Source organism: Ostrinia furnacalis, unplaced genomic scaffold, assembly GCF_004193835.3.
Source record: "Ostrinia furnacalis isolate ACB-3 unplaced genomic scaffold, ASM419383v2 OfSCF7532, whole genome shotgun sequence".
NCBI lineage: Eukaryota > Metazoa > Arthropoda > Insecta > Lepidoptera > Crambidae > Ostrinia > Ostrinia furnacalis.
The window spans coordinates 1,010,438-1,036,539 of record NW_021137771.1 but is presented as its reverse complement, the minus strand read 5'-3'; the positions used below and the strand labels follow the sequence as shown (position 1 = coordinate 1,036,539).

At 37.1% G+C, this 26,102-nt stretch overlaps 1 protein-coding gene across 1 annotated transcript in view; it reads left to right on the top strand.

Moving 5' to 3' along the window:
• The first annotated feature begins 4,373 nt into the window (after positions 1-4,373).
• The window catches only part of LOC114365011 (uncharacterized), a 44,386-nt gene continuing 22,657 nt past the window's right edge, over positions 4,374-26,102 (top strand). Inside the window, exons 1-5 of the mRNA XM_028321430.1 lie at positions 4,374-4,609; positions 10,137-10,209; positions 15,567-15,618; positions 15,790-15,881; positions 16,406-16,485. Of these exons, the coding sequence (XP_028177231.1) occupies positions 4,590-4,609; positions 10,137-10,209; positions 15,567-15,618; positions 15,790-15,881; positions 16,406-16,485 (317 nt within the window). The 5' untranslated portion in view covers positions 4,374-4,589. The remainder of the gene's footprint in view (positions 4,610-10,136; positions 10,210-15,566; positions 15,619-15,789; positions 15,882-16,405; positions 16,486-26,102) is intronic.

The window sequence follows — 26,102 nt, the reverse complement described above, 5'->3', positions numbered from 1 at the left end:
CCTTATAACCAATTAATGTTTGCATCAGTTGATGTAGCATAAAATTAAACGTCTATGGTTCACTGAATATGCTTTAATAAACGAATATTCCGGAGTCTGTATTTTTTCTTGACAATTATATATATTTAAGAGCCGAGCAGTTCGCTGTAATGTTTTTGCTAAAAGATATGGTTAGTTTAGCCCATTATGGTAAAAGCGTTGGATGGAGTGCTGGCTGCAGTAGCGGGAGAATGCCGCTGGACCAGTTCGCCGATGCTCGGCGCAAAAATATTCACAGGCCTGGCCGCATTTGCACTGTGGCCTGCTCGTTATTAACTGCCTTATTGCGTATACTCCTTCACTTATGTACCTCCTGTTAGCGAGCAATTTCATGGCCGTGATCGTTAACCTTTATATTAATTTCATATAAACGTCTCGAAATAAGAAATGATTACTTTTTACGGCAGTAGTTCTCATCACATCACAATGTAAAACTTGCCGAGGGGCACGAAGATCCGCTATGTTGGGTTCCTTTCTTCGAATACCTAGACCGTTACTGATTGGAGGCCTTTGTCGTCCGCTCGCCGTGCTAAAGTGCCGTACTTAAATTAATATGTGTCCGGCGTAATGATTAGCATCGCATTAGTATGTGCCACTGGTAATGTTTGCCAAGCACTTTGCTCGAGAAATATTTGAGTAACCGCACTTTACCGAGCTGAAATGGCGTCTGGGTGCGCCATCTTGAAACTGACCGACTAGCTACTTTCAGTATCAACTAACGCGCTGTCGTTACATGCAGTTCCGTTGCAAGTTGCAACTATGATTGTCTACACAAAGATGCGCCGGTACTTATCCAATCCTTTTAACTTGCAAAGTGTTGAATCGTAACTAGAATTAATTCCATTTCGTATTTACGGATCAACTCTTTGATGATTCTCTTCTACGATTTCTATGAAATAAAAGGCAAGTGAACATGTTTAGTTAGTATATTTTCAAAAATAAGTCTTATGGAATGGTGGTTCGTGTTGCTTTAGATAACCGTAAAGAGTAAAAAACAAGTGGACTTGTCTTAGTATTACCATATAAATGTTGTGTGAGCTGAGTAGGACCGGTCTTTGTTTATTTAATTTTCATTCCGAATGAACTTAGCGGCTTTGAAGAATTTATCCGAACGACGTTATTTTTGAAATAGCTCGTTTCGTTTCTTATCCTTCTCGTAAGTTCTTAATTTACGGCCGATGTTTTTTAGCTAGCCATAATTTTAATTAGCAAACTCGATTGCATGAGTTGGTAGTTATTTTGGTTGAGTTGTTGAGCATTTGGATATATTTGTTAAAAATGGTTTTAGTATTATATTAGTAAAGTATGATTTATTTTTTTGATAGTAGGATTGTTTGATTGATTGGTCTAAATTGGAAAAATATTTGCGTGTGTAAAGTCAATCATCGTAAATGCGTGTCATATTTGTATATAAAAAGGAATAAATGTAGAGATATTATGAACATCACAACCCACGTAGACTGATACGTTTACACTGGAAAGGTCATCGTATTCGTATCGCATACTTTGTCAGCACTAGAGAGCCGCTAGATCGTTTCTTATGTAAAACCCACCACATGCCTATTTTTAGCGAATCTAAATCATATGCTATTTGCTTTAAAAGCGTGAAAACATTGGCGCTACGTGAATTTAACATTAGAATGATGAATTCGTAAAATCAACACTAAGATTTGCTACGAACTGCTACGAAAACATCTTAATGTACTTACTTAGCGTATTGTTTCCTTGTGTCATTCATTATTTACAATCAGGCATCAGCTCGTTTGCACTGCGCTCGAGTAAGCCGCGCTACTCTACATGAGAGCTTTGCAGCTCGCGAAATCTTGCAAATATTTTGGGCGATGGCGATTCATTAGTGTGAAAGATTCATTGCTTTCTCTTGTAAGCCAAGCCAGACTTATCAAAAAACATGTTCAGTGGTCCTTAATTACAATGTAATATCGCGGAAACTTTTTTATTGACCTGTTTTTTTTAAATATTTTTTGATAAACCGACGGAGCTTTTGTGTACTTAATTATGTCACAGATTATCCTACTAATATTACAAATGCGAAAGTTTGGATGTCTGGATGTCATGTTGTCTGGATGTTTATTACTCTTTCACGCAAAAACTACTGAACGGATTTTGATGAAACTTTACAGTATTATTGTTTATCACCCAGAATAACATATAGGCTATAATTTATGACGATCTGTGACAAAATAAATTTCACGCGGGTGAAGCCGCGGGCAAAAGCTAGTTTAACCATACTAGTCCTCATGAGAATACTAGTAGCTAAATCGTAATAAATTTTATTACGTGTTGGTTGATCAGCTCTCGCTTTGATGAATGTGATAAAAATGGTAGAGACAAAGTCTACTACTCGTACCGTAAGCCCATATTGATATTTGTCATTTCCACTGGCGAAATACCTAGTTAAGCTGACGTGTTGATAGTGGCGAAAGCTGTCTTAGGCGGGGACACCAGGTCCATTGTCTGTGCTGAGTCAGAGGCGGCGCACGCGCTGCTATTTCTGTGTGCCTCGCGTAGGCGGCCAACGCCGTCCTTATCTCTTGCTTTAGACTGCAGAGAGACATTATTATGGAATGTTAATTCTCGGAATAATAATATGTAACCCAAAAATAACAGGTCTCTACACAAAACCGAATATTTTATGTAATCGATAAATATAAAATTGTTAATTATAGATTCGTACAGCCAAAACCCGTTTAATTGTAAAAGAAACCGTTACCGAGGTCTCGAGAAAACAATGTACAATTTTACTATTGTTTATGTTCTGTGTGATCACATCGTAATATAATGACTTCCGTTACTCTGCATCCTTCTCTAGACAATCATGTCATTGCATCGTAAAGACGCCCCGGTTCAGTCCCCGGCAAAATGGAAATTAAAAAGGCAGTCACCTGTGCACTTTTGATTTCGTACGGATCCTAGTGCACTGGTAATCTGCTCCAAATGACTACCCGTTAGAGAGGCCACAATCGTGCGTTTTAAATTCTTATTCGGGGCCGTACTTACTCGAGCGTCGGCGAGTAAAAAAACTAGTTCATTGAATGCTGCAGAAAAAGCTGGGCCTACACCGAACTAGAAATCTGTTTGTTATGGATGAGGCAAATCTGCATCATTTAATGCAAATTACCGTTTGAATCAATGTTTGTTTGATAAAGTTCTTCAATAAAACTTTTTGTCTCGTCGATTTGCAATAAATAACAATTCAAGAAAATGAGTCATGTGTATTATACAAAGAGCCTCAAACTGTAAAGGTGCCTCATCTATCGCTGAGAGTAGATTGCTGATGGCGATATTGTATAGCCACATCGGCCGCGCCGTGATTCGAGCGTACGCGTGGTTGTTGACACGTCGGCCCGTTAGCGCGGGGCTCGCCAGCGCGGCCGCCCGGCCCGGGATGAGGCGGTTAGCGTTTTTTTGACCCCTGCATGATGACGTGATAAATTCATTGTAATTTGGCCCAGTTTAATGGTTGTATGACGTTAATTTGGGGCAAAATACATGAAAAATACTACTCTAATCAATTTAGTTTGTTATAAACAAAATGTAGAGTTCCGGCTGCGTAATTTTTCCTGTCATTTTGAAAAATGTGATCAAAATTGGACCTAGTTTCTTCTGGTGGGATTGATAGTGTATTAGCGGGCAGCAGTGTGTCTGAGTGAGAGCAGGCGGGAACGCGTCGTGTTGCGGTAGAGTGAGAGTGGCGAGGCGGCAGCAGCAGGCGCGCGGCGGCGGTGCCGCGGTGAGGGCGCGCGGTCGATGAGCCCGACGCAGAGGGCAGCACGGAGCGCCGGGGAGGGGGGCGCGCTCCCGAGGGCCCCCCGCGACCGTTTCACCGTCCCGTCTGCTTGCGCATTTTGTAGAGCCGCGCCGCGCGCTCACTAATGCGTCATACCGCCATCGAAGCTGACGCGCATGCCGTTGTCTCGATACGACAATTCGCGCGCGCCATGTGTACTTCAGTGTTGACTTGTCTAACCATTCCGAGCTGACGGGAAGCTACGCCCGGCTTACCTGCGGCCTTTATGAACTAGACCCATCGAGGACAGTGACTTAGTGGTCTGTGAGCCTAGAGACCTAGTGGTGCACGAGGTTGGCGCACGTGTTCGCGTTCGTTCCTGAATCTGAGTAAGTTTTGAGTTAGTTTATTTTAAAGTGTGACTCGTTTCCTGACGTCGGCTGGTCCGTGAGATGTGCGGTGCGTTATTTTCGCAGCGTACGCCGGTCGCCGGAGCACGGCGCCGGCGGCCGGCGGCCCGGAATGCGGCCTCCGCCCCGCCGCGCGTTGCCGGCGCCGAGCGCGCCGCGCGTAGCGTAATAAATAAAGGCGGGGCGCGGCTGCGTGCGCGCGCACCCTCCCGCGCCTTCCGAGCGCTCGGGTCATTGACTCGCGCCCGACACCGACACCCGGCGGCGACGCTGCTGAAGACAACAATTCCCCGAACTGTTGCCGCGCTCGAGCCCCGCACGCCGCCGCCGCCTCCGCCGCGCTGCTCCTGCCGCCGGGCCGCCGGGCAACCGAGCCGCCCACCTATACTCCAATGTCAATGCCGCTGATTAGGTACATGCTAGAGTCACCAACTAGAACGCTACAGGCACTCGCCGCGCACCTACTTGTCGGACTCCCAACGGCCAACGACCCCGTTTATAATATCGGGTTCTGTTACAATACCACCCTAAACCAGTAAGCGAACCCGCAGTTCTGGATATGTTCTGTTATTTTGCAAAACTGGTTTTAAAAATAGCCGACCCACCGTTTTATTTCCTGTCGACAGAGCTGGGTGCCGTTTTTTTGTTCGCCCCTCGATTGCGGCAAATTTAGATTTTTTCTCATAAGTTTGTTGGATAGTTACGAGCACTGTTGTTCTTATTTTCAACGCGCCCACGCGTTCATAAATCTACCTAGGTATATGTTATCTTATCTCGGACACGACTTGCTAACACGCTCGGAGAGCAATTCGCTGGAGTTGTTCTGTTATGATAAAGATAACATTCTCTTGTTGTATCACAAATAGTATTGACAGTAGCATTGTTTTCGGTTAGCCAGGGACACATGAAATATTGTTTTGATTTTTTGTTCGAGTCCTTCAGCAAACGCCGTTATACCTACTATCAGTAATGCGCGTTTCGTGGAGCGCTAAAAATAAAGCGTGAACTTCCCGGTTGAATGGCGTCGTCGGCGCGGCAGAGCGCGGGGAGTGGCTGGCAGCCATTGCCCTCACCCGGTTTGTTTACAACTAAGGCCAGGGGAAGTGCGCACTCGTATGTGCACCCTGTGCGCTCGGCCTAGGGTGCACTCTCGCGCCGCGGCCGCCTGGAGTGCGACCCCTGCGCCTGCGCCATCTGCGCGCGCACGATTAAAATAAACTGCCACCGACAGATAGCTTTACAAAAAAGAGCGTCTGCTCGATCGCCAGGTGCAATGCAACCCTCGGCGAAGGTGCGCCTGCCTAGTGTTAGGTCAGTTACTGGCCAAGATGCGAAGGGCGAAGACCCCGCTGCCGCGTGCCAATGCCCAGCCCGCCTCGCGTGGCCTCACTGAGAACCGGTGCCAATTGTTAAAGCTTGTGTGTGACTTACACATTATAGAATCTCTTGTTAATGAAATATCAATATTGTACCTTATTAGCATGTGCTATGCTATGACTCTACCTGTTGTAAGGCACCTTTCATTTTACATATGTTTTATAAATATGGGTAGAATTATCCGTAATAATCAAAATAGAGCTAAGTAAGGTATACGCAAAACATTAACAATGAGTAGTATCTAAAACATTCTTGATGGATTCCAATAGGTAATGTAACCCTTAGTAGATCCGATCCCCCTGGCGTTTGACATGACTCATCGATTTCTATTAAATGAATCATATTACACACTTAGGCTGAGTTGCACCACCAAACTTTGACCGTAACTTTAACAATAACCGGTGCTTTTTGTATGGAGTTTGACAGATTTTTGACGTTTGTTAAAGTCAAAATAGGATGGAGCAACTCAGCCTTACACTGCTAAATCTTGTTCAACTAATTTATTTCTTATTTTTTTATCATTGGAAAGTTATCAAGAAAATACGTTTAATTTTTTCTGCTGTAAATTTTTATTTAATGATACCGTTTTATTTGTACAATCGATTAATTAATTTAAAATGCATAAAAGTTATGAATTCGAAGTTTATTACGTTTCAGTAATAATCGATTTTCACTAAGTCATGAAATATGCATTTGTTTGTAAACAAGTTTATTAACTGGTAGGTACTAACTACTATTTTTTGTAACAGACTTGCTATTTTTGGTAATAGGCATTCTATTTTTATAGGTACTGACTGAGAATAAATTAAACTTTCAGTAGGAATATTAAAATACTTTTATTTGCACTGAAACAATATGATAATTAAATTTGAGCTAAGCTAATAGTGCTCTAACATAATTCAATTTTCCATTTAATATTTCATTTTTTGCGCGCGAAAGTCCCTGAGACGAACCAACAAACGAAATTCCCTGAAACAAGAAAATCATGAAATGAAAAGTAGCTCTCTATCAGATGTATCTCCAAACAAGTAAATAATTGAACCTGAAAGTCAGTTTATTTTTGTATAAAAAGCTTTAAAAGCTAAACATCTTGCAAAGAAGATTATACCAGTAGAAATTCTGAGATTCATAATTAAATTGCGAACGAAGATTCGTGTTTTGCTCAAAAACAAATAGGATTACAAAGAAAAAATAAATCTGATGTCCATAATAAAGTTGAATCCTATTAAATATAATGTACACAAATAAGTACAAAAGAAGCAAATGGAAAATAAAAATAACCAAAAAAGCGTAAATATCTGAACGAAGAGGATTGGGCGATGTTTTTATAGGTAACGTTTACACTATTCTAAATTAAATATCTAACACATTATTAGCTCTCTATACACTAATATTTCTGATAAATTTTATGTCCTCGCGTGTTTAACTTCAACAAGTTGCGTAGGTATCGCGTATCGGAAAAATTTGCGCGCGCATTTTGCCAGAATGAAAGGGGTTTACTCGTCTGTTCCTTTCGGCGTGGAAATCAACTCGACGAGGTGCCTTCTAACTCGCCGGGTCTCGGGAGCCGTCCAATGGGGCTCGAGAAGTCGAGATGCTTCCGTAAATTTCACGAATCTACGACGTGGCTGTTAGTCACGTGGCTCCGATCGACACATCGATCTCGCGCCGCTCGTGGGCCGCGTCATCTACGCAATAATGTTGATCAATAGTCGTCAAGGTGGACCACACCGGTGTGTGGAGTGACTTAAATACCGGAAATAAAATAAAAAGTTTTTTCCTTCGTCGTATTTCGTGATGTTTTTTGTATCAAGACTGATTACGCGTGCTAGACGCTTGTGCAGGCCTCGTGCGAAGTGGAGTGCGACCATCGGACGTGCCGCCGCATCGGCTAACTCACGCAATGCCCGGTATGCGAAGAAAGCTCATCTCTCTTATATGCCGGTATCCAATACATACATAAAATTAATAACACACAAACGACCTGATTTAGACGGTACGATGCTAAAAACATTGTTTCTTTCAAAACTGATTACCTATTAAACGCCATTAAACAATGTAGCATAAATTTAAAAGGCATTTTTAAAGCGGATTAAAGTAAAAAGTGGTTAAACAATATATAAGAAATTTAAAAGGCATTTTTAAAGCGGATTAAAGTAAAAAGTGTTTAAACAATGTAGAAGAAATTTAAAATGCATTTATAAAGCTGATTGAAGTAAAAAGTGTTTAAACAATGTAGAAAAAATTTAAAAGGCATTTTTAAAGCGGATCAGAGTTAAAAGTGTTTCTATTGAACTCTACACTGTTCAATTGGTAAGCTGAAACCTTTGAAAATATGAAACTCTCAAGCGTAGGCTAAAGAAGTGAGATTTATTAGAGACTTTTGCTTTATTAATTTTAATTCTTGTAACTTGAGATTTTATGAAAACTTTCTTTCTACGATGAAACAACTTCGAGAAAATATTTTCTTGAGTGATATCAATTTGTTTCAGACGACATGATATCGAAGCGAAGATCAAGTAAATAAGTAGAGTCATGCCCGTTTTCACCATCAATCCCTATTTTTTAAAGATCCCTATGGTAACAACGGGATTGATGGCCATTAGATTATTGAAAAAAGTATATGACCTTAAAATTTTCAAAATAACAGTTCTGTTACAGTAGAGAGAAAAAAAGTCAACAAATTAAAAGTAAACTTAATATCTTAAATTACCAAATTACGTATACATATAGAAGTCTTGGAAAACTCAAATAACAACGAGTACCGGGTATTCTGTCGCTCAGTGGCAACACCGATCATGGTTACGTGACTGACAGTCAAATGATGGAATTAAAATAAACAATTACATGCCATGGCTGTCCAGCGGATCATTGTGGCTTCTAATTTACGGTCGCTATCGATTTAGAAGCAATCCCTTTTGTGCTTCATTGTCCCCAAGTTGCCAGGCAGGATGTGTCAGTTTTGCGTTAACTGCATTAACTACTTGGATGAAAAACGCAAGTTATTGTCATGACGTAGTTGACACCCTAATCCCTATCTGTTACGGAAGTCTATGTAATGGATGTATTTACCTAAGCAAATGAACTACATAATGTATAATAAATACATCTTCTATATCATTATTTAGTTAAAAAGTAACGAGTCCGTTACATTTTACTTTAAAAAGTCGTAACGGTTATTGGATCCATGTTGGTTCTGACCTGTGATTTGTCAATACTTATTTGAAGCTAACACGAATATGTTAGTGACGCAAATATTTGAAGTTATTTGGTTATCATAAAGCGTGCTATGTCAATTTGTGAATAGCTCTTAATTATTCCCATGGAATCGTGACTGGAGACCATACATTATATGAATTATGTGTCGATACATGACACGTAGCAGATTTCGCTCTGTTTTTGATGCAAGTTTTCAAAAACCGGTTCTGTTCTAAACCACGCGACGTTCCGTTACACCAAGTAGAGCGTCGCAGCACGCATTTAGCATTAACATTGCTAACATGACCGCGAACGCTCTTCGTGTCTACTGTCCGAACGGTTATTTCAATCTGTAAACAACACAATCTTACAGGATCTAGCTTCTTACGTGTGCCAGTTTTAACTAACCACCTTTAGACATGCAGATTACCTTTTGGCACATTGTTTACACAAGTGCCCTGAACCGCTCGGCTAACGGGCTAATTGTCAATTATGCAAGTATTTCGAGGTCGCCACCTTCCACTTTATTTGGTAATTCAACAATTATATTTATTTGGCTCAATTTGTCGTTTGTTCTCCTATGGTATTTACGTTCACAATACTGTGTTCATGCATTTTTGTTAATAAAACGTATAACCATAAACTTATTATAATAATTGGTGTAACTAGTGAAATGTAATAAAGCTATTACAAGGCCTTGATAATTTGTGTACAAACTCTTTAAATAAAACAAAACGCAACCGGTTTTCTGATAAATTATATAGGAGACGTAAACATAACCGTAGAAATTCGCACAACTTTGCGCTACATCACAATGTAAATAATTTAACTAGTTCGTAGAAATTCTATTATAACAAGCGGCATAAACGTTAAAACTTTGTAAAGTTCGGGCAAACGTTTGCATCATGAACGTAACGCCTGACCCAAACGCAGGTAGAAAAAGCTATTCAAAAGTCACCCTTGGTTAGAAAAAGTGAGTTGAAACTATGCAATTTATTTTTTCTTTTGTTCCCCGGTGGTGTCGGAGCCCGCCGCGCGCGCAGCAGAGAATAGAGTTCGCTTTCGCTTCGTGCGGTGTGGCACTGTTTCATTGTGCCGTTATTATTATTTACTTTCTGAGCTGATTTTACGACCGTCTAAAGGCCGTAAACTAAACTGCAGTTCAGTGTTCCGTTCTATTTCTGCAATGCATATTAAGTACCATTTGTTGAGCACGTGGTACATTTTCGATGTCGACGACCTACCTCCATCTCATTCTTTCAAAGGACGCGTCTTATTCTAAAACTTTTCAGTTATTGCTTTAAAATATTGAATATTCCGTTTCTTATGAGACTCTATTTTAACAGTCGTATTTTTTGTTGCAGATACAAAACCAAATCAAGTCGATTGAGCGTTACGACCCCATCTGTGAAGAAAATGCTATTAAATCAAGTGCAGGTGAGAATATTTTTATACAATGACATCTATAATAAACGGCTCCGTGAACTATAAAAAGTTTAATTGAAAGACGATATTTGTAAAATAATAATAAATGTAGTAAAGGTGTTAAACATTTCGTTTAGTAGGTACGTAAACCTTTCCAAACAGACATGTTTAGGTGCCCCCCTTTTGTAATGTGGCAGTGACCGCTGAAAGCCTCTATTAAAGCCCAGCAAAAAGACATAAAACTACCCAAAAAAGCTGACCCCACAGGTTGTTGGTTGCTCTATCGTGGTCGGGATACATGAGAAGTCTATAATTCCACGTTCCAACAGGACCGATTCGTCAGTTAACACCGTTTGATGAGTGAAAAACAACCAGGAAAATTTCTGTGCGAGCTGAAATTGAAAAACAAATCAGGTTTGATGATTGTTATCGGTATCCTCAGGGAAATGTTGAATAATTGGCGCTAAACAGAGCTTTTAAAAATTAGATACTAAAAATTCATCATCGTAATAAAGTTAGTGCTTAGGAATAGGATAGAACTATGTGGGGCCAAAACTTCTACAGATCTAGTCTGGCTCCGTGGCTTAGTTTAATTAAACAGACCTTAATTAAGATTGCAGTTGTAAAATTAAATTAAGTTTTTGTGGCCCAGTCAGAGACGTAATTAATGCTCTTGGATTAGGCCACACGTGTATAAAAAATTGAAACTGTTTCTGCTCTATCAGCGTTGATCGTTGATGACAAATTTAGATTTAAATTTGAGTTCAATGGAGGGCGATGACAAATTTTGCACGTACTAAAAGCGTATTTGAACAGCATCTTGTCTGTGGTCGTTGATAACGGTGACGTCCAGTGCGCGCGCGCAGCGCTATCGACTCAGCGCCACTCACACTCGCGGCGGTTATCGCGCGGTGACGCTAGCGTTTGTTCGTAGGTACAATTGTTTTGTACACAGCCGTATCTGTATCAACCAGTATTGTTTATGGAAATATTATTCTTATAGTTAGCTCCACGATAACGATGACTTTGCGTCGAGGTTGTGTAAACAATAGGATTTTGGAATAGTTGCAAACATAATGTAAAACGTTATTGGTTTTCATTTTCGTGGATATCTTTTTAAAAGTAAACAACTGCAATGCGGCCAAGATTGGGATAATCAATCACCGGTTTATGTGTAGTTATTTTTAGATAATCTATGAGTGAAAAATATAGTCTCAACGAAAATATGTATTGTTGTACCAAAAATTTTAAGATAAATTAGTAAATTACTCCAACTTTACAAATCTTAACTAATCTATAAAGTAGCTAAGCGTATCTTAAGTATGATTCACAAATAAAGTGGAATCAGTTTTGTCTCGTCTTGCTGAAAATCAACTATGCACCTAGCGGATACTACTTAATTGTATCGTTTGCGCACGACTGTACAAGCGTAAACAACATTGTACATTTACCCTTCCCATTGACGTGTTTCGAGTGGCGAGTTATAATAGCAATTATGTACTAATCAGTAGCAAGCGGGTGGTGATTAAAAGTGAGAGTCAATAACAAACATCGCTGAATGGAGCTGCGCCCCGGGCGATAAGGGTGGCCGGGCCAGTGTCACACGCATCAGTTATTCATGCATCAACAGAATGCATTCAATGGGAGAGAAATTCAGATTCCAACAGGTGTACGACTGAGTGCCTGCCGTTCCTCCGAATCCCTGGTGCTTTCTGTAGTGCACTTGAACTTCGCGCGGCATGCGCCGGCTGCGACCTCGCGCAGTCGAGACTCAATGCTTACGCTTTTATTTTACTACAGCCACAGTCGACAGCTCTACAGAGTACAGACTACATTTTTATAGCTAAATCGCGCTGAAGATGCGTTATCAAGCCCGGAAATCTTTTGACGGCGATTTTTCACCATAATTAATCAATAGACACAAAGTTAACAAATAACACACTAACAATAACAATGTAATAAGGTGTTATTGGTTCGTTTAAACGTTGTAATGAAATTACCTAGGCAGTGATTGCTTTAATTTGCGCGATAATAATTATGCATTCTACTCACTTGCATTGGTTAGGTATAACATAATAAACTATACCTAATACTCGTACATAGTTAGTAAATGTTTGAATCCCAACTAATATTATAAATGCGAAAGTAACTCTGTCTGTCTGTCTGTCTGTCTGTCTGTCTGTTACGCTTTCCCGCTTAAACCTCGCAACCGATTTTGATGAAATTTGGCATAGAGATAGTTTGAGTCCCGGGAAAGAACATAGGATAGTTTTTATCCCGGTTTTTGAAACAGGGACGCGCGCGATAAAGTTTTTCTGTGACAGACAAAATTCCACGCGGGCGAAGCCGCGGGCGGAAAGCTAGTAAATTATGAAGCCTTTATCAGATAAACTTAATTAAAGTACAATTTAATTCGACCAATATTTCAATCTCATAAAAAATCGCCACATCCATCGTATTCGGACAAATCGCTAAACTAACCGTTAGTCGAACTCGAGTTTAATGATTCAGATTGTATGACGATATCTGCAGCTTTGTTGTGTGGCGAAAAAACGGAGCTATTGAACCCGGTGCACCGCAGCCGCAGCGTGCCCGAGGTCAGGCGGACGAGTCAACGACGCGCGAAAAATGCTACGTAACAGCTGGCAGTTTGCGTTAATGGCCGCCGCTAATTACTACGTTTTGCTGCATTTATACAGCTTAAACGCTTTAAAGATGACCAGTACAAGCTATAATATTACAGCATAGTAAATTACTGATTTTACTGATAATTTAATTTTAAGGAAGTCATAAATATTTGTAGATTTAGAAACCTGAAACACCCTGGTGACGAGCTCAGTCTAAAGTGGCATTTATACTGCACGATTTAGAGCGCACATTCAAGTAATCTAATAGGGGGGAAAGTCAGAGTACGCCTGAACAGTCAACTTTGTTACCAGTACCACGCATGCGCACCGCAATCGATTTCTAAATGAGACAAGCTTTTCCAATATTTGCGATAGAGATCGTATTATTATGTATTATTATATTCTTATTATTATTTTGTTTACCAAAGCTTATGTCTCGTCAATGTTTTTCCAATAATTGCTATTTATTTCGCAGTTTGTCTACTTCGTATATTAATCAAGGATACTTCTCGTAATTCATTATTATTTTACACGATTGAAAATACTGAATATTAAATTTTTTAGGGTTCCGTACCTCAAAAAAAAAACGGATCATTTTGTTGTCCGTATTATAGGATCACTTTGTTGTCCGTCCGTCCGTCCGTCTGTCATGACCCTTTTTCTCAGTAACACGTGGAGGTATCAAGCTAAAATTTATACAAATTACTCAGGTCTACTGTCCCTTGGAGCTATGAAAAAAATCAAACTTCTAAGCCGACGCAATCAAAAGACAGCCGTTTATCAAAATCTACAGGGTACTTCCCGTGACCGTGAACTCAGAATCTTGAAATTTGGTACGAAGCAACGTCTTATAGCACAGATAATGGAAAAATTGCGAAAATCATATTTTTTTATAAAATATTTAAAATAATTTACTACCTCAGGGACGCGTAGACGTATTAAATTGAAATTCATATCAAAACTCAGGTCTATAATATCTTTAAGCTGTAACAAAATCAAAGATAAATACGTACAGGTTTGCACGGAAGCCTCGGTGCGCGAGTCCGATTCGCACTTGGCCGGTTTTTTGTACTGGACTGACTGGAAATAAGTTTATAGATTATAGAGTTACAATATTTATTATGGCTAGAACAATAATGGTGTCTTTGTTTAATCCAAGACCAGTTGGATTTGTCTGAAACATTAATTACTAGTTGCACTGAAGAGACAATCGCCGATCGACGCCATTGCTCATTATTGTCATTAAAACTCCGCCACTCGTTAGGGCTATTAACCGTGCAAAAGAGCGGCTTACCTCCATCACTTATGTATTTGTAATAAACAATCGAAAATATTGAGTAATAACCGTGTCTAAGCGTGAAACCCACAATTATAGTATTTAGCTTGAACGATTATTATATAGATTTATGTTATAAAATATTGGCTGACTAAGGTGACAAAGTTTCTTCCGCCACTTCTTCTCAGTACCAGCCGATATGTTGTCCCGAAGTGGTGGTAGGGCAAACTATATTATGACTTGAAAACGGACCTTAAATATTGGTAAAGAATTTGAATAGATTTTCCGATTTAAATATAAATGGAATGACAAAAATGTAAACCGAAAGTTGTATACAAATGTAAAAAACCAATATGTTGACAATGACATGTAAATAAATAATAATAAATCATACGCGTGAAGGAAACGTGAGTGTAGTAGTTTTTTTGGGTTGTAAGAAATAATGTAATGAATCAATATGTTTTATGTTTTTAAAGATGCATAATTAAATTTTCATACTTACATGCAACTGTTATAGCACTTAATTAATTTTCATAACGTGTATACTGTATAGTTATTTACGGACAATAAATAATTTAGTCATATAATGAATGCCTAATCAATTTGTTGCCTAGCTGCTTTAGGTATAAAAAAAAAATTTAATAAATAACAAGCCGCTGTAGTTATTTTTGTTCATAAAAAGACAAAGCGCAAGACCTTAAAGATCTTGACCGCTTCATATTTTTATATCAACATACTTTTATCTTCCTATCAATAAAAACATTTATATAAACAGTAGGTAAAATATAGCCGCGGCAATCCTAAGTCATAGAATTAAATATACATTCTGTATAACAGAGCCTATGTAAACCCGACTTTCGCTATGTAAACACATGGCTGGCTGAACGTTTGGTATTTAATTATGTGTATGTAAAACGTGAAACAAATGGTATTCTGTATATTCGATAGAATGCCTACGTGTTCTGAATTCCTTTCGGCCTGAAGAGAACCCTTAAAATCTATAATGGATATAGTAAAATCATTGTAAGAATATTCTGGACTCTACCGCTCTAAGGCTAAGAACTCATGGCGAGATTTTCACCCGCGGCCGCGGTGGTTGCGGGGGCCCGCAGCTTCTGTAGAATGCAGATACTTTATGTAAAAACTAATGCACAACTCACGACGCGGTTTTCGCCCGCAACGGGCGCGGTTGTAATCGGGTCCCGCTCGAAAACTGCGCGAAAATCGTCCGATCGGCGGGCGACCATTTTGTACCAGTGACTTAGCAAGCGGCGCGATTTAAAATCGCGTCGTGAGTTCTTAGAATAACCGCGCAAATAATCGCTCCCGTGAGTTTTGAAATAAAACCGCAATTCCACAACCGCCGTGGGCGCGGGTGAAAATCGCGCCGTGTGTTCTTAGCCTAATAAACCAATAAGTCTCAATACTTATTTTCATTGTTAAATTATACGTCTTGTCTTTCACAGGTACAAAACCAAAAGATGATCATATGGACACGTATTGGGTTCAATGTGGCTGGTAAGTTTTAATTAAACCTTTATATGACCTTACGCCATAATTCTGTTTGCTAAAGCGAATTATACATGTGTTATGTTATGCTGTGCTAATGCTATGCGTATTTTAAGGCCTAAATGTTAGATGTAGTCAATGGGCGACTTAGATCAAACAAAGTATTCTCTATTGTTACAGATAAATATAAAACAAAACGGAGCTGGCTTGAAACGCGGAAGATATCCACAAGCTTAATAAAAGAAATAAATACTGGAAAACAACATAAACAGGTAATTATCTTTTTCTACTTTCATATTACTATATGTGTGTGTATTTTAAGTTAATTAATTTAAGTTATAATATAATATGCAAAGCTTTAGTCAAATAAGCGAATGTTGCAGGCTTGTGCGATTTTAGTCTTAGAACTATCCCCCAATTATATTCTGTTTGGTGTATTCACAGAGAGGTAAAAAATAATAATGATTTATCTAAAAACATAGTTTTTGAGACGTAACTATGTATGTATAAAATGTTTTACGGCTATGTGAAAACACCTTTAGGAATCAACTTAAATGCACTTCGAGAATGTTAAGATAAGACTATTTACATACGAACATAAAAATGTTTTTTCCGATAACTCAATGTGCATTTAAATGTGATAACCCACTTGATCTTTGCTGCGTGTTGTACCGGGATTCATGATAATATTCACCATGAGGCATTACCATGGAACTTATCAGACTTGGTATACATTGCTGGCGATGAAAAAGATGATGGAAGTTATTTGAATGTATCTTATGATGCGTTTTGACAGCTGGCTTGGTGGAGCGCTGCGCTAACTCCTGGCAGTAATGCAGCCTTCCCACACCCGCGATCATTGGCGACAATTGACAGGTAGGTCCAAAGACATGCTGTGAGAGAAACTATTTTACCCGAGCGAACTCAACACATTCCCATTTTCAGTCTGTTGCATGCAGCACTCTTGTCATATTTTCTCTCGCATCATAATCACAGTATATCGCATATTTTTTGTTCCTTTTATTTTTATTTCGTATCACTTTTCATGCTTCTGTCTCGTTTTGCGTATGCGCCCAAGCGACTTACATTTTTATGTCATCAACTGTATCGGTGTGACCACCATCATCGCACGCAAACCATCTAAACATCAAACCTCTTCAAATGTTCACCATGCATGAACTATGCTTTTTACAACTAAATTACCATTTTGTTATCGTTCCAAGTCACAATTAGAATTGAAATAGTTATTTCAAACCACATATTACATAGTCCGTCATTTTCTATCTGTAAAATAGAGTTCTGTTAAATTATCAGCCTAATGTTACACACGTTCGTCATCACATCCTCTTTTAGCTTTATGTCCGAGCGACGAGAAGAATATAAATTCTGTAAAGAATAATATTAGCAGGAAACGTTGTATAATATAATTGATATGACGTTTTTAACCTTGATACACACAAACGGCTGGTCGAAATAGAACACAAATAGGTATATCTAGCATTACCTATATTGAAGGAATAGTTTAATAATAAGATATTTGAACTTTCGAAGAAGTTATATACTAAGAAGTGCTCTTCGTGATATTATATTACCATACCTAGGATTTGTTACCAAACACTGACTTTTCTATAAATCCGTAAACGATAGGTAGGTACTTTATGGGTATAGTAGTGAATAATCACATATCTATCCAGACCCACCCACCCATAGATAAACAATAAGAAATTATTTAATTAATTAAAAAATATAATACGTATTCAATAACAAAGTACCAATGCAACTCATGAAAGAATAAGTACGTGTCCGATATTTTTTTTTATCTGTTTGAAGGACTAAATACAATTTTGATTTCATTCAGTTAAAATACTGCATCGTAATTTCAGTCCACATCTCAATTGCTGGATATTCAGTGCCGTGGTTATTTTTAAAGAAAAGTTATTATTCTAGTTGCGGTGGTTATCCAAACCCGCCTTAAAGATACCTTACCCATTAACTGACCACACCTGTTACTGAGAAAGAGAAGGTTATTTCAATCGACTGATATCGTACAATTAAAATTAGGTACTATCGGCGTGTTGCCGAGCTCCATTTCCGTTCTTTCTCTCGCTCTCATCAAATGGTGATTCTTTACGATATAAAGAGACGACGTGACCGGAAATGGATAGCTGGAACTGTAGCCGATAGTACAGTCGCGAAATGAAAAGGTTCGTCATCTTAGTGTCGGTTTTCGCTTGCACTACGTACTGTAAGAGTCAAACCTGCCAACATAACAGTGCAAGAAACAGTGCTGCAAACATTTTAATAAATATGACGTTTGCTAACGAATAAGGTTTTGCTTGTTTATTTTTCTATCCCATCATCAGTGCAATGCCAATGCAGTGATGACATTGACCAATTGACAATAGTTTTTTTTATTTAATAGAAATAATAATGGCAGGTTGAACCAACAAGAAGGTTTTAGTTTATCAATCATAATAATCTTCTTGACAAGTTAAATCATCAAAAAACTTTGATCTGAATAATTTTGAACTTTACTGACGAACAGTTAAAGATTATTTTCTCTAACTCGAGATGATTCTGTAACATAGTTTCAAAAGGTAATATGTGCTCGCGATTCGTTGAAGGAATCAATTTGAAAACTGACGAACCTTTTCATTCCGTGACTGTACATAATAATGAATTCTTAAATCAACAGCTGTACATTTAAATAATTTGTTCAGTACCAATAGAAGATTTTCAAGGAAGACCAATTATTACATTCCGAGTAACTTTATATGAAAAAAGAAACGTCAAGACAAACAATTACGTGTTAGCACTCCAAATAAACCGGTCGATTAGGTATTCAGAATATTAATAACTTCCTCGATGTAGGAAGGATGACATAATTACATATTAAGCACTTCCCTACCCCTTTGGTCCAATATTCTCTTCTTCTTCCTCGGTCCCTTACTGATGAGGTTCGCGACCACATATAGTGTTCCTCCACAGACTGCGGTCATAAGCTGTGTGGTGTGGATCACACGATGCAAGCTTCCGCCCACCGTCTTCCTTACCGCGTCTGACCATCTCGTCGGTGCCCTGCCCCGAGCATGTCTGCTTCCATTTGTCCCAAGATAATTTGTTTCTCCAGACAATGCCTTGGAGACTGCATAATATGTCCAAAGAAACGTCCAATATTGGTTCGTGGAAATTTCGCTAACCAAAATCTCATTTGAGCTGCAGCACATTTTCGGACGCACGTGACAATCCAATCACATTTTTAATCAATTTATTCCAGGTAATCTGTGTCAGAATATTTTATCATTTTTGAGAAGAGCTTATTGTTACGAGCGTAATAATATTATAGGGATGAGTATTCTANTATAGGTCCATGTTTATAAACTTTAAACTACAAATATACAAGTACAAAACAATCTTTGGTTTATTTAAATATTAGGAAGATAAAGACGATGTGATACGATGTATTCAGTACCTAGTGTTTGGTTTTATTCCCAATTATCATATTTCATTCATTCACCACATCTCAGAAGTAATTAATTAAAAATGTATATTTGTATGTGGTCTGGTGTCCATTGGTTCACATTACCTATGTAATATTAGCATTTGAGTCAGATTTTCATATATTTCTAAATAATGATTTATTTAACTCGGATTAAACAAGATATTTCCATTGTTTGGAGTTTGCGTGATACTAATTTAAATACCTAGTTGATGACAGAAAAATGTATGTGTAAGTTGTGTAACTTTTATTTGATATTGTAATATGTTTAGATACCTAGCTGTATTATAATGAATTTTATTGACATATTTTTTATGATGTATGTACTTATATTGTATATTTTATTGTTATTTGTATTTTGAAGTGACTGTTGCATTGAAGCGATTTGGACCATAATTTGCGAAATACATTTTTCATCATCACCATGACATGTTTTCAGTGGCGTCGTCTTTTCTAACAGTTATGAACTAATATTATTATGAAGTGGTAAGGTGTTTCTTTATTAAATAATTTGATCATTACTTTTCATAATCCCAAAGATAACGAATTTTATTGTCTGTTATGACTATAGGGTCAGATTAATTTAATGTTCCAGAATAAAGATAACAGACTCATTTCTAGAAAGCTTTTTCTTCTTAAATATAAACAATGCATATCGTAGAATATTTAGGTACCTATTCGTTTGGGATATAGTAGGGTAAGTAGATTGAAGAAGACCTGGTCCGCTAAACAATTGACTTTGTAAAGTTTTAAAAGTATCTCTAATTCAGTTACATCATACTTTCTGAAACAAGTTTATAGAAAGAAATACATTTATAAAGTGTTTAGTGAAACCCGTCAGAAGTTCTTGCAGTCTATTGTGGTATTAATCCCACAACCAACGGTGAGCTCAATCGCTCTCGGGCACTAACTATTGAAGTCGCCAACAGCTATTGCCATTTTAAAGCGTTTAAACAAGTTTGATTAAGTTGTTTACGGATTCAGCTGAAGTAAAAGTTGCTGGAAAGATTCCGTTTCATCTGAGTTTATTTCCTCAGCATTACAATGGAAAATTATAAACTTTCTTGAACAATTTTATTTGAAAGCTAAATTATTGATTTTTAAATAAATGGTTAAAGCAAAAGTAAGTAATAGAAATGGGAAGTCGACGTCACTGTTTTCTTATCATGTTCAATAGCCAAACCAATGCAGAGTCACGCTCCAGCTGTGTTTCGTAGTATTTAGCACCAGCCGCCTGCATCCAGCGCTTGCTCTTTGCCCCGTGAAAGACATGGGTAGTGAGATGTCCTGTACATCACAAATTCTCACTACCTTGTCTTTCATGCGGATCGAGCAAATATACTTCATGCGAAGACCTTCCTAACCTGAGAAGACCTACCTGAAGACCTGGTACAACATTTTGCTCAGCTTGTTACCTTTCCTAAATATTTAAATTTTTGAAGTTATTGTGTTCTTTGTAATCATGTGTAAAATTATTTTATAATATTGATGAGTCTAGCTATTAATGACGTCAGTGAGTTTCCAACACAAACATACGTCTTTAATTTATAACTATTAGTAGATTACGCTATAAGTACTTTAAAGAAGCGCTGATCTCCATCTTGCTGCCCATTTTGGTGCACTATTTGTTACTATGGTAAAGAGTAGTGGATGGCCATCTGAGTCTAAATTTGACTCACGGACTCACTTTATGTGACATAAATACGGACGTGATGTGTTAATTGTTTGATTCTAATTTTAGGAGTTATTTTGTGAGGGTTATAATGAAACGCAATCATGTCATCGTATGTTAAGAAGAAAGAGTTCCTTTTAGTTGAAAGTCCGTCTCAGCAAAGGCAGTTTATAATAGGAGTCTCTTAGAAATAATGTTTAGAAAACATACTGCATTATTGCACGTAATAGTGTGCTGAAAGATGCTTCAAAGCGTTCCATAATACGGATCATTTTCGCTGCAGTATCGGTTTCCATTGACAGCAAAGGAACGTTCAAACCCTTCCTCTTGCCTACTTTAACAAACGCCTCAATCTTTTTACTGAATAAGAAAGCTTTTGTCTTACATATTCAATACCGGCCAAGTGCGTGTCGGACACGCCCAGCGTAGGATTTGACTTGTTGGCCAAACGCCATCTGTTGTTATTCATTTATTATTTACATTAGTCTATAACAGAAGTAGAATTCGGTAATTTAACAATGTTTTCCATGTTTCTGTTTATACAGATATTTATGGCGCGACGCGACGTCTTATTGTCTGATAACATAGACTGTTATTATTAGTGTTTATAAACATCTCTATCAGTATAGTACTCTGTATTCACAACTACCAATGTGCCACAACATAAAATATAACAATCAGAGATCGGTGTTTTTAGAAAACTAATTGCAATTAATTTTGTTTTAATAATGGGTTATAACATGATTCTATCTCTCTTAAACTGAAAGACCGCTATAGAATGATGTTATAACTCGCAAGCTACTATTAATTGTAATACAAAGTAAGTAGAGCGTGCAAATCTATAATCCGTTAAATAATAAATAAATAAACAACAAATGTTTTCTTATGAAAAGTTATACAACTTACAGTGCTAATAGTGATTTAACTACGTAATCTTGTATCTTTTAATACTCAGAAAGGAAATAGGGTGTGTCACCTGAATCTGTTTTAAATTTCAAATATTCCTCAATTAGCGATAATACTCATACCACAATACTCTCAAATATTCTAAATATTTTCGTGTGTTACTAAAGTAAAAGTAAGAATTTAATCTAAGACGTATAACAGTAGTAAGCAAACGAACCGCGTCGGCCAATAATAAACCAATCAAGCAATGGAATGTTTGTCAACACTTAATATGAAGCCGGGCAATTAACTCGCTATTAGAATCGGCTTTTACCTGTTTACTCTATGCATAATGCCTGTAGGTAGATAATATACATGTGCGGCGCAGTCATGTCCTTAGTGTTACAAAGTATATAGGGTCAATTTGTGTGATAACCGGTGCCGTTAAAAATGCATTAATTGATTATTTTTTACGAGTTAGTTGCAATAACAATTAAATGTGACATCAATATGTACTTACTTGTGCGACTTAAGAATAGTCGTAAACAACTTATTAAAACCAACATCATATTTTTAAAATTTATTGCATCCCTTCCGTGACATAGATCTTATTTATCATCCTCTCATCATTTGGGTATATTCCTTCTGTATAACCGGTTTTTGTTAGGTTTCGTTAAGTTAGGTTCTGAAACGAACCTAACCGGGTTTCAGAATGTCTTCAGGAACCTAATCATATTTTTTCAAGAAGTTCCGGTGTTCATGAAACTTGTGCTATTCATACTTATTTGGGTGTACCTTATTTTAGCATATCTATCTTCAGGAACATGGGTCCATTCATCAGGCAGCATTCTTCAGATATGCTTTCAATATTATTATACAGGGTGACAGGTAAAGCGATACATTCCTTGATAGGGGTTAGAGTAGAGCTTATTTGCAGTCATTTAAGTCACCATGTCCGAAACTTGTTCATTTTCAAGTATACAGGGTGACAGGTAAAGCGATACATTCCTTGATAGGGGTTAAAGTAGAGCTTATTTGCAGTCATTTAAGTCACCGTGTCCGAAACTTGTTCATTTTCAAGTTATTCAAGATTTAAGTATTTTTTTAAAATCTCCAGTTTTTATGTTAAAATGTACCCTAGTAATGAAGAATACGGAATAATGTTAACTTTTTTGTTGTATTCGTATAGCTAAATAATAAGATTGTCATTTAAAATTAAAATTTGCAAGAAAGAATCGTCATTACTCAAGTAAAAGCTAAAAAACCATGTATCATTTTGCAAAAAAAATATGTTTTAGGTCATTAAACGAAGAATTTCCAAGAAGAAATGTATGGAATGTTGTGAACACTAAATTATAAATTAACTCCAAATAAAAGTAATGTGTAGGTACACAACATTTTTCCTCAATAAAAAATGATATTGTTCGTTAACTTTCGCATTGCTTGATTATTTATAAACGGTTAGAAAAATAAACGTGAAATAAATTAATTTAGAAGTATCACACTTAAATAGGTATATTATTTCTCACGACTATTTCATATTCTAATGCTTTATTAGACATAATTATTTTGTATTGCTGTTGTAACTTTCAGCTAGTAATGCTGTAAATCATATCAAAATAGCCCCATGGCTTAAGGAAAAGAACCAGGTAGTATCTGCTACAGTGTTAACTATCCATTGCCGGTCATGTCGTCTCGTTCTATCGCAAAGAATCACCGTTTCATGAGAGCGAGAGCAAAAACGGAAATGGATAGTTAACATTGTGGCCGATAGTTCCAACAGAATCGCCTTCAATCATTGGCTATGTTCGTAAACTTGTCAAATTGTAAGCTCATGTAAATGTCATAAAATAATGTCTATTTTCCTTTTTCGACACTTCGATTTCTAGCGATCAATAAAAAAGTAGTATTCTGTAAGCTGCATGTACGAGTATTCTGTGTTTAAACAGCATAATTAAAAAAAGAACATTAATATTATAAAATTATGATAAAACTGTCTTATGAACCTCGTGTAGCTAAAGAAATTTTATAAATTAATGAAAATTTCTAAAAATAGCATTTAAGTAAGATCATTGTTTATGATTTATGAACAAACTAGCTGACCCGGCGAACTTTGTTCCGCCTTAATGGCAATAAATAAGCAGACTTTTTTTTAAATTTCGAACGGGATAAAAAGTATCCTATGTCCTTCTCCTGGCTCTAAACTACCTCCCTGACAATTTTCAGCTAAATCGGTTCAGCCGTTCTTGAGTTATAAGCGAAGTAACTAACACGACTTTCTTTTATATATATAGATAGAGCAGCTGAATAAAATATTGATATTCTAACCATATTTTCGAAAGCTTGACTGAATAAACAAAGTAACACAATATAATTTCTTAGGATTAAAGTTAAGTGAATATACTGCAGTGTTGCACATGATACGGCATTGAAACGCACGGCGACAACAATTCCGTAATAATATGGATTATTTTCTCTGAAGTATTCGATTTGTACAAAGGAACGACTAAAAGACGACTTTTGCCACCTTGAAATGTGCCTTGACATGACATTATTATTGCATACATCATTGAATCTATTTTCTGCACACGTCTCTAGTTTAAAATGTACTCGTAGTATTTCCCCGAACGATTTATTGATCCATAACTCGTAAGAGGTCTTTTTATCGAACACTAGCTTTCTACCCGCGGCTTCGCCCGCGTGGAATTTTGTCTGCCACAGAAAAACATTATCGCGTACGTCCCTTTTTCAAAAACCGGGATAAAAACTATCCTATGTCCTTTCACGGGACACAAACTAAGTATGTCTATGCCAAATTTAATCAAAATCGGTTAAGTGGTTTAGGCGTGAAAGCGAAACAGACAGACTGTCTGAGTTACTTTCGCATGTATAATATTAGTATAGATTAGATTAAACGTTTATAATCGATTAGCTTTATAATGATTTCATAACTTCGGAGGCCTTATGTTACTCGTACAAAAATAAGTCATATTAACATGAAGTAATTACTGTAAAAGTCGTTAAAGAGACTCCAAGCATGTCTTCTTCTTAAGTTTATATTGTAGTACGATTTGTCAGCTTTGATCGCAGTACGAGATAACTGATAAATGTATAGTGTTTTATGCTTGCTAGAAGTGTATTACTCGTATATCCTGTAGATTTTATTGAATTAAAACTAAACATTTCATGTTAATTGGCTTCCTACTATTAATGAACCGACTCACTATGGAGCGAAATTGAGATTTATGGACATAGCGATTTTTTTCACAATTTCTATTTGAAAAAAATACCTATCGATAGGTTACGTTATTCTGATGAATAAATGCTTCACAAGTTTTTCTCTAAAACCAATAGTTTGACTGGAAAAAAATATTTTCCATTTTCGTTGTATGGAATGAAACATAAAGTGGTCGATTTCGACTAAGCCTTGACAGATCTTGCTTTGAAACTACTTAAGCCTTGTTCTATGGCTTGTTGACTGTAATCCTACGCTATCAGCGCGCATCCAAAGTTGCCCGTTCACAAGTTATGAGGTTCTGAAAAATTAAAAAAAAGTAAGTAAAAGTGACTTTTTTTTGGAATATCTTTTAAGATTTAACAAAAATATAAAGATTTTATACGTTAATAATGTAAATTAACCTTAAATTACTGCTAAAAACACATTTTAATAAACTTAAAAGGAATTAAATCAGCGATTTTTTTTTCACAATTTCTGTTTAAAAAAAATACCTGTCGATAGGGTATGTTATTCTGATGAATAAATATTATGAACGTTTTTCTCTAAAACCAATAGTTTGGCTGGAAAAAAATATTTTCCATTTTCGTTGTATGGAATGAAACATAAAGTGGTCGATTTCGACTAAGCCTTGACAGATTTTGCTTTGAAACTACTTGAGCCTTGTTCTATGGCTTGTTGACTATAATCCTAGACTAACAGCGCGCGCACAAAGTTGCCCGTTCAGAAGTTATGAGGTTCCGAAAAATGAAAAGTAAAGTAAGTAAAATTGACTTTTCTTTAGATAAGACGACAAGAGAAAGGTTAATTACATTACTAAAGTATATAATTTTCATGTTTTAGTTGAATCTTTAAAGATTTATACCCAAAAAAAGATACTTTTACTTACTTTAATTTTCATTTTTTGGAACCTCATAACTTCTGAACGGGCAACTTTGGGCGCGCGCTGTTTTTGCAGGATTATAGTCAACAAGCCATAGAACAAGGCTCAAGTAGTTTCAAAGCAAAATCTGTTAAGGCTTAGTCGAAATCGACCACTTTATGTTTCATTCCATACAACGAAAATGGAAAATATTTTTTTCCAGCCAAACTATTGGTTTTAGAGAAAAACGTTCATAATATTTATTCATCAGAATAACATACCCTATCGACAGGTATTTTTTTTAAACAGAAATTGTGAAAAAAAAATCGCTGATTTAATT